The sequence below is a fragment of the Megalobrama amblycephala genome, linkage group LG17 (genome assembly GCF_018812025.1).
Source record: "Megalobrama amblycephala isolate DHTTF-2021 linkage group LG17, ASM1881202v1, whole genome shotgun sequence".
Taxonomy (NCBI): domain Eukaryota; kingdom Metazoa; phylum Chordata; class Actinopteri; order Cypriniformes; family Xenocyprididae; genus Megalobrama; species Megalobrama amblycephala.
Window position 1 is genome coordinate 35,796,311 of NC_063060.1, and position 10,612 is coordinate 35,806,922.

A 10,612-nucleotide genomic window follows, 5' to 3' on the forward strand; every position below is an offset into this window, starting at 1 on the left:
CGTTCAACTTCGGACACAAATTAAGATTTTTTTGATTAAATCTGAGAGCTTTTTGTCCTCCCCCCCCCCAATAGACTGCAAGGTAATTACCACTTTCAAGGTCCAGTAAGGTAATAAAGACATCATTAAAATAGTCCATGTGACTACAGTGGTTCAACCTTAATGTTATGAAGCGACGAGAATACTTTTTGTGTGCAAAAACCCCTCAAAATAACAACTTTATTTAACAGTTTCTTCTCTTCCTTGTCAGTCTCTGACGCAGTTCATGTAAACAGCATGACGCATGCATGTGATGCTGATGCAGGAGCTGGCCAATAATGAGTCTGCATTCTGACGTTGAATCTGGAAGCGGTGCACTGTGTTTACAATGTGAACAGCATCAGAGACTGACATGGAAGAGAAGAAATTGTTGAATAAAGTCATTATTTTTTATTTATTTGTTTTTGCGCACAAAAAGATTTCTCGTCACTTCATAACATTAAGGTTGAACCACTGTAGTGACGTGGATTATTTTAACAATGTCTTTACTACCTTTCTTGGCCTTGAAAGTAGTAATTATGTTGTAGTCTATGGTGTGTGTGTGTGTTTGGGTGTCAGAAAACCCTCAGATTTCATCAAAAATATCTTAATTTGTATTCTGAAGATGAACAAAGGTCTTATGGGTTTGGAACTAAATGAGGGAGAGTAATTAATGACAGAATTTTCATTTTGGGGTGAACTAACCCTTTAAACTCTTTAAAAAACCTTTTAAAATCCTTTAAAATAATAATCACATGCGTTAACTTGTTAATTTTGACAGCCCTAATTTTAATGCATTGCATTTTCAGGACCTGAAATACAACATGGTTGTATATTTAGTTTTGCAGTTCCCAGATGTTCACTGTTGAATATTCTGCTGAATTTGAACCACTGAATTTGTTAAAAAAATAAAATGGACTGAAAATGACCGAATATTATAGGTGGTATTTTTAAACAGACTGAATATTTTGGAAATGAAGTCTGGAAGCTGTATATGAAGTATTGAATTTTTAATAATGAAATTGTGTATGAAATGTTTTCATTTGAAATATTCACAGCTTAAATATAAAACCATGTTAAATGCAAGCCCTGGAAATACAATGCATTATAATGCAACAGTTTGTTTTTTTAATCGTTTTTTTATTTCAAATGCATTAGTCATTATTTTATTTCCATAGTCTTTGGCTGGTTGATTTGCTGTATTGATAGATCCATTATACCAGCTGAAAACAGCATCGCTCTATAGATCAGACTCATCTTACCTCCTGTCTTTTGAAGTTCTGCACACACTGCTCAAACTGTTCATCTTTCGTCTCATCTGCCTTTCCCAGCTTCTGCAGAACCTGAAAGCAGAGAACACAAGGAAATCAGAGCAAATCAGGTTGATTCAGTCAAAATATTTTTGACAAGATGAAGCACATTTTTAAGTTATCTGACAAAATAGTGTTGATGATGATTGATGAGACCAAAAACATATTATTCAAACATGAGACATGATTCTCAACCAGTTCCAAACATTTTTTTGTCATCCAAATAAATGTTTGCATTTCTTAGAGTCTGTAAAGATGAATGATAAAGACCAGCACGAACAGAAGGATGACGTAGCACGCGGTTCACACAGCATTCTCATTGATTCAGCTGAGCCATGACTGAATCCCCATGAGGGAATCCTCTAGCAGTGTCTGAACACCCTGTGGACAGTATGACATGCACACAAAGAAAGGGCTGAGCAGGAGCGGGGGAGGAAGACCGGGCAAATATTACACTTCCTAGTCTGTCAAGTCTCTCCGCCAAAAAGAGGACTTCTCTGTCACATGACCACCTCACTGCCTACCCATAGTGACTAACACATGAAAATGGCTGTCAACTGTTACTCAAACACTGCATTTGCTCAGAACAAGAGGGGTGCCTGTTTTGATAGTTACTCTGCTAAAAAATATTGAAAAGCTACCTACTTTTTATATGTCCTTTTTATGTAAGGTTTAAACTGTTGTTTAAACCTTAGTCAATACTCAACACAAATAATATACAACGTGCATACAATGACAACAAACAGCCAATGGACATAATGTGAGCTGTTCTGTGCAAACAATACAACAGAAGGTATTATAGTCTATTACAAAGGAAATGGATGTTTTGCTTTGGCAAACACACACGTAGTGCTACACCAACAACCTTCTGGGACGTTCAACCTGTACAGTCAAACCAGATGGTATATCCTTACATGCAAACTATTCTATGTCAGCCAACCTAAACTTGTACTTCATGTAGTGTGACTATTAACTGGTGTTAACCTCTAAAATATTATGTAATATTAGTTTAATATTAGATTGTTTGCTCCTTAAAGGATTAGTTCACTTTCAAGTGAAAATTACCCCAAGATTTACTCACCCTCAAGCCATCCTAGGTGTATATGACTTTCTTCTTTCTGATGAACACAATCTGAGAAATATTAATAAATATCCTGACGCATTTGAGCTTTATAATGACAGTGAGCGATAACAACGAGTATGAGCTGAAGAATGTACATCCATCCATCATAAACATAATCCACATGGCTCCGGGGGGTTATCCATATTTAACAAGTTATGAAGTAAAATATCTAGCTTCCACCAGACCGCTTTCCATATTCAACTTAAGAAGAAAGCGCAACACCTCTCACAGTTAAAGAAGCTTACGCTACATCCTAAGCCTTCCCTATTCAACTTAGGGAAAAAGCTTCACTAACATGATGCCAATTTCGTTTTTTTCGTAACCTGAATATGGAAGGCGGTCTGGCGGAAGCTAGATATTTTACTTCATAAGTTGTTAAATATGTATTTTTTTTTTTACATAAATGCATCGCTTCATTTCAGAAGGCCTTTATTAACCCCCTGAGCTGTGTGGAATATGATGGATGGATATGGATGGATGCAGTTTCTTCAGTTTTATACTCATTGGTATGGTACTATTTCTCCGATTGTGTTCATCAGAAAGAAGAAAGTCATATACACCTAGGATGGGTAATTTTCATTTGAAAGTGAACTAATCCTTTAAGGTAATGACTATTGTACTTTTTTGTAAAGTGTATAATTCAGTGAAATACTGAAGTTTTAGAACCACACTGTAAAAAACAATTACATTGTACCAATGATTTTTTTAAAAACAAATGTGATTTGTGAAATGATTTACTTTAAATCTACATAAACTGTTAATTCCCTGAAAGTTGTTCTGAACAAGCAACACAGTTTCATTTTAAGCAATACTGCTGATTTACAAGCTCCCAGCATGCACTGCATTATTAATAAATGATGTGGTTAATTTTATATGCTTAATGTTTTGTTATTTATTTACAGTATGCTTTCAGTTATGATGTTATTAGCATTTTTTTATTTAATGATCTTTGTTGAGTGTCAACATTATTGGGATAAATGGCGGAGTTGAAGGGATAGTTCACCCAAAAATGAAAATTTTGCCATTAATTACTCACCCTCAAAAGCCTAAATTCAGAAAATTTGGACTAAACCACTCAATTAATATAGATTAGTTTCACATTTTCTTTATGAATTTTTTGAAGCGTCAAAGTGTCAGTAGCATAGCTGTCAATGGAGACACAGAAATCTCTCAGATTTCATCAAACATATCTTAATTTCTGTTCCAAAGATGAACGAAAGTCTTATGTTTTTGGAACGACATGAGGGTGAGTAATTAATGACAGCTTTAATGGGAAGACTAATTAAAAAGTAAGTAAACAACTCACCTACTTAGATATTACTACTTTGTTACATCAAAATAAAACTTAAAATGGCCTGAAACATGATCTGTGGCGTTTTTTTAGTGAGCAATCGGCTTGGTGAAATTAAAGGTACGTCTTTGCATCTGTGACCAGTGTTTACCAAGCTTTGATGACTGATGATCCAAAAATAAGTTGACTAATAAAAAGAACAGCTGTACATCAGTTCACAAATAAAATATATTTTTTAAATTGTTACTGTCTTGAGTTATTATTTTGGAATGAATGTAAAAATGTTTAAAAACACTAACTTGATGACATTTTTGTTTTAATAAATAGAACATTAATTACATTGTTAATGTAAAAATACAATATACAATTGCATTTGTGGTGTTTATTTAATTATTTAACCAGGAAAGTGTGTGTGTGTGTGTTTGTGTGTGTGTGTGTGCATGTTTGTCTGTATATATATATATATATACATTTTTGATATTTTTGATATATTTTTACACTGTAGTTCTTTTATGTAAAAATAAACTGTGACATATTATACCCAAAAATTCTTCATACAGTGAACTACCAGTAAAATTGATAAAAATTTGGAACCAAAAATTATTCAGACACTTTTACCTGATCATGTTTTGCTTAAGTGTTATCTGACATAATTAAGATTAATTTTTTTCTGACAGTTTAACTCTGAAATCTTGTCATATTTTATTACCATTTTTTTTTAACAATAGTGAATAAACTGTATTAATGAATGAAATGTTCAAGATGTCTGAATAAATTTTGGTATGATTCTATATATACATATAACAAGAATAACCAACTAATAAAATTGTACAAATTTAAATGTATTGTATTATGAATTGATATTTTGCTGATTATTAATTTATTACTGGCTCAACAAGACGTTTTGCACTTACAAACAAATTGAAGGTGTTTAAACATTGTTACAGAGGAAAATTAAGACAATTTCTAAAAGAGATAAAGTGGTACGTTTAAGTAGTTGTTACAATTATACAAACATGATTGATATGTTTACATGTGTACAGTACAGTAAAGACAATAGCTCCCACCATGTGTGAAAGTGAGATTAGACTGTATGACACAGGGCTCAGGCAGTAAACCACAGGAACGGCCCCCTGGGAACATGAATAATGTCACATGAAGCTCTGCATTACTCCTGGGTGGAAAGAACGTGCCATCTGGGTCTTTTCTTTGTAACGCTCACACATGTTGGAAGAGGCTTTGATATGGATCAATAGGTAGTGTGTTGTGACACCAATATCCCATCATAAATATAAATGACATGTAATGCTCTCTAAACAGGCACAATACTTTAATAATGCACAAAATTATTTTTTAAAATATACAAAAAAAAAGAGAGAGAAAGAGATCAGAATACTTTTCTGCTGGGAATAATAAAAGTACCAAATACCTCCATTTGCTTTCATATATTACAAACACTGCAGAGATATATAAATATTTAAAAAGTGCCAAGTATGTAATATTACTTTAAATTTGGCACTGCATCACACTATAAGACCAAAGGCACTCCAGTGTGTTTCAGTTCTTAAAAATGTCATAACCTCACATCTAGAGCTCTCCAGAAGGCAAATGGTACTAATCTAAGACACAGTGGTACACAATGCCTGCCTGGAAACACTATACAACAGAAGCAGCCAGCCTATGAAATATTAACACAGCTTAGGCCTTAAAAACAGACACGCCACCCTGCCTCATCCACACAGGGGACTGATGTCCTCTATTTTGCGTTGACAAATGATCCTTCAAAAAGTGTTTTATAATGTTTACCAAAAATTAATCTCATAGCTTTGCTAAACAAAGTGGAAAAGCAAATCTGTTTTATAGCAATTGGAACAGTGCCATTCCAACAATTATATTTGATTTCCCAAGATGTGGATCCTAATATTTATCTTGCAGTACACAAAAGCAAATGACAAATCAACATGTGTTTTTTTGCCATAGTGCTGCTTTACAGATGCATTGTAAAACATCAAGTCACGGCACTTAATACAATGCCAGTTCACAATGCTGCAATCTTCCTGTGACAGTATATGCAACAGGATTATGAGTGATCCCTGTTGATTGTGAGGTATTCTGTCCCCACCAGAACTCAGATTAAAGGATCTCTTACACCCCTTATCATGTTATCTGCCCTGGTCAGGATCTTCTGTCCCAGAGGCAGTAAATTGTATACCTGCTCCTAAATGTACTGGTCTTAACTCGCTAAAGGGAGTCATGTTACACTGGTAGACATTGTGAGCAGTCAGACTGAACTGTGTGGCTTCATGATGCTCTTATGAAATCAGATCAGATATTTGAAATCAGTCTGCATGGCTTCAAAACCACAGCATAAAAAATGGTGCACTCTAAAAAAAACAAAAATATGTAAAAATAAAAAATAGGGCACAATGTACTAATTTGATGGAATTTTCCATATTTATTCTTTCGAACTTCATTTGTGTTTTAGGGTTAACGGAAATTACTGGATAATGACCGGGTAATAAGCTGCCAGTACATTTTCTGCTATTTTACGGATTTATTTTTTACAGTGGGGACCCAGATAAACTAGAAATGATATGACAAACATTTAATATAATATAAATGAGGGAAATATTATTCTCTGTTGGCAACATGCCAGAGCTCTGCTTTTAATTATAACAATTTGTAATGAGTCATCAGGCAGAAAGTGGAGAAAATAGGTTTCATGATTGATTATTCTTTAAATATCACGAGGCAGTCAAATATAACAGTCATTAATAAATGCCACGAGGATCCTCATTATGAAAATATATTCATTTGCCTGCATGATGTCATTTTAGTGGTTGTGGTTTTGATGCCTAAATTGTCTCAGCATGAACTGCACACAGCCAGTGTTGGGGAAAGTTACTACTAATCGTAATAGTAAAGCATTGGAATATTGCGTTACTCACTAAAAAAGTACTAATTGCATTACTTGGTTACTTTTTATGGAAAGTAATGTATAACATTACTTTTGCGTTACTTTCCCTCTGGGCTGGGCAGTTTTTGGCAAATGTAAAGGCGCTTTTCACACCCAAAAGCCACATTTCCACCAAAATTACCCAGAACAATTTGTCCCAGGAACTTTTTCCCCTAGTCCTATTGCTAGCTGCATTTCCATAATGGTCTAAATTACCATGAAGATAGTCTGGTGTCGTAGGACTGCGCGCAACTTTCCAGTTCCCGCTGGATTTCGTCCGATGAGCCTGAACCTCATCATCGGTCCATTGGTCGTATTTTTAAACGCCACTGTTGATTCGAATAGCAAACAACTCTTACTGCACACACCGCAACTTGACTTTAAGAAACCGATGGTTGAAATAAAATGCTGCATGGAGTCAACCAATCAAAATGCTGCGTGAACTCAACCAATCAGCACGTTTAGTGCCCAAGTCCCACCCCTAAAAGTTCTAGAACTTTGAAAAAGTACTACTTCATGAGCAGGGACTTTCTGAGGGGGACATTTTTTACCCGGAACTTCATTTAGACCCTGATCAGGGTTGCCAGGTTTTCACAACAAAACCCATCCAATTGCTACTCAAAACTAGCCCAAAACTAGCCTAACTGCGTTTCAGAGGGGGGGTCCCCTGGTAAAAATCGCGTTCCAGGTGGTAAAATCCGCGTTTTTGGTGGGGTTCCCCTGGTAAAATTCACATTCCAGAGACTAAATATCATGTTATTTGGGGTCGTTTCAACCCGCGGACATTAAAAACAACCCGCGGCAACGACTTGGTACCACCCCAACGTTCCTGGGGAAAGTTCCTGCGGTGGAAACGCGGCTAAAGTGAAATGAATAAGCCTCAGGCAGAGGGAAATGAAAATTCATGCTTGTACAGTAGAGGGCGCAGCTCAAACAAACAAGCCTTTTAGGTGTGCTGCCATTCTGGAATACAAAAGAATACCATGCCGGACAAGAAGTAAATGAGTAAATGTACACTCACATTTAGTCTAGAACTAGTAACTGACACGAGTCTAGAACCCCCAACATAGTTTCATGTAGCCAGACCTTCATATTGATGGCAGAAGGTCTGGACTCTCGCAGCTTTCATTGGCCAGGACCGCCCAAGAGGACGTTTGACTGACATGTAATGCAACCAATCACAGTTTGTTTTGTTCTGTGCCATGTTTAGGGGCGTGAAAATGTAAAGTCGATGTCCCTACAATAACAGACCGCGGTGCATATAATAAACTATTCACAATGTGCAAGTTTATTGCAACAATGGAGCCGCGAACTTCACATACTTTCGAAAATCCAGCATTTAGTTGATCCTGGTAAACGCTCATTGTCACGAGGGGGAATTTGACATCACAGCATTTGTTTCCAGGCGGACCATTAAAGAACGTGACACACACACCTCCCGGACATCCTGTAGAATTCAACCAACCAGATGACGACTTTGAAAATCCTGAAGTGTTTCCAGATAAGTGTGCCATATGCACCAGACATTCAGCCAACGGTCGTGGGCATGACGTCTGAGGCTGAGACTACCCTCAAAAAAATAACTAGCCTCCTAAAAATAAGCCTCTATAAAGAATACAACTTGTATTGCATTTTATGCAAAAAAAAAAAAAAAAAAACGAAAGGAAAAAAAAAGGACATTTTTAATGATAGTAGGATGGTCAGTTACCAAAAATATTGTTGCAATGGTTTTGCAGTATCTTAAAATGTTTAAATATTTGACCAGTAGCTTTCATCTATAATGGGACATTTTTAAATTGTTCTTAAGAGCTAACATGACATTGACTAACCTGATAGACCTCAAGTCTTGCACCAATAACAAATCAACTAAAGCAAATAATGTTCCAAAAAGCCAGCTTGACCACTTTAAACAGTCATGTTTACATGTTTTAACAGTCGAGATTAATTCAAATGACAAAAATATCTTAATTGCTTTGATCTATTTACATTTAGGAGGGTTTTAGCATAGCAAAAACTCAAAAGGCAGACAGAGAATGTAAAGCTTATCAAGGCTCCATCACGAATCAACCAAAAACTGTCCGACTTTTACACAGTTCACCTTGAAAAACACCCATAGTTCATACATGATAACACGAATTTCAAGGGAAATCTTCACTTTCGATGTATCGTTACAGCTGGCCCTCAGTCTGTGAGTGAACCTTGGGTATTAAAAGAAAAACAATCCGCTTACTGCAGCTCGGCTCGGGCTGGGGAAAACCACTACTGCTCTGTTTACCAGACACCTTCAGTTTACTAGATGACAGACATTTCATTTTCAGTTCGCTACCAAATGCAAAATATTGCGCAGGCTGTCTAATCAAAAACAGCATAACCAAATCCAATTCTGCAACTGAATACCAGTTTATTGTAAAATACACCAATAATTTCCTCGTCTATCATGATATTTCTCTTATTAAATAGAGACTGTCTCTCTACAACCACATTAAGCGGCCTTCACGATCTCGTGGCCACTTGGAAATCTCCCCCTGCTAGTATTCATACCGCATAGATGAGGGCATCCCCCACCTCCCCTTCTCCTGACCTTGCAGGAAAATGACAGCTTCAACCAACATCTTGGGTAATAATGGATTACATCGTCAAAAAACACAAGGAAACCCGAAACTGAAAAACATCTCTAGCCAAAATAAGACAGGGAATGAGACAGTAGACATACGTGTCCCTGTATCAGTGACACATTATAATCTACTAGTCATCCAAGGGTTTTAAATTGAGATCAACAATTTCTCCTACAAGAAGGTGTATAATATATTTAAGCCATAAAGTATGATATTTTCTAGGTTTAAGTCATGGAGAGCTCCTTTAAATGGCAGTGTTGGTTAAGATTGCAGTCTGCGCATTTTTGACGCTAGCAGGTCTGATGCACAGAAAATGTAAACTATGCATGTGCGAAAAAACTAAATTTCCTATAACAAAATATTTCAGGTTTGATCGCACACCTGAATCTCCTTCCCCTGCCCGGAGTATCTGTGCTGGACAGCTCCACGAAGACAAAATGCTGCCTTTTGCTTTATCAAACGTGCTCTTAGAATCAAGTCATTTTTTTTATCCATGGTGAATAAGTAAATAATTAGACCCATACCTTTTCCTGCGCCCGACTGAGCCTCTTTTGGACGTTTTTGGCAAATATGCCCGTCTTAATTTCAGCCATGGCTGCTAGTGCTCTGAAACGAGAAAGGCGACGTTTCAGCACCTCCAGAGCAGAGGAGAGCGGAGGGGGAGGAGCGCCATTTAAAGCCACAGCACGCACCACAGACAACCCTCACCAAGACGCTATTTGTCAATATCTAAGATGCTGGATATTAAATGTGTTTGACAGTTTCATCGTGATTTTTTTCGGTTAACATTATAATATCTGCACGTGTATTACGAGGAAGATGCCTCGAGAGAGACTGGTAAATGTGCGTCGAGGTAAATGTGCTCTACTGCATCTCTTGTGGTTGCTTGTATTCTTACACTCTTTTGCTCACGTTTTACGCTTCAAACCCTCCCTGTTGCCTACTTTTGATGCCTGCTTGATGGCAAAGGCAAAGCAGGCGCAGTGTGGTCACAGTCACCACCCGAGTCTTGTTTTTTGTTTTTAATTAAGAAATGTTAAAGGGATAGTTCACCCCAAAATGAAAATTATCCTATTATTTATTCACCCTCAAGCAGAGGTGTAAAGTACTTGAGTAAATGTAACTAGTTACTGTACTTAAGTATCTTTTTTGCTACTTTGTAGATGTACTGAGTATCGAAGATATTGGCAACTTTACTTGACTACATTTTTGAGCAAGTTTTACTCCAGTACATTTGTGATGAGTATTGCAATTACAAATTACATTTTTCATGGCAGCTAACTTTTTCTGCAGCAGTTT

General features: G+C 36.6%; 1 protein-coding gene across 1 annotated transcript in view; it reads right to left on the reverse strand.

The window, feature by feature from the left end:
- amph (amphiphysin) overlaps window positions 1–10,156 on the reverse strand; it is a 42,830-nt gene extending 32,674 nt beyond the window's left edge. The window contains 2 exon segments of the mRNA XM_048163826.1: window positions 1,281–1,361; window positions 9,838–10,156. Coding sequence (XP_048019783.1) covers window positions 1,281–1,361; window positions 9,838–9,906 — 150 coding nt within the window. The 5' untranslated portion in view covers window positions 9,907–10,156.
- Between the last annotated feature and the right edge of the window lie 456 nt (window positions 10,157–10,612).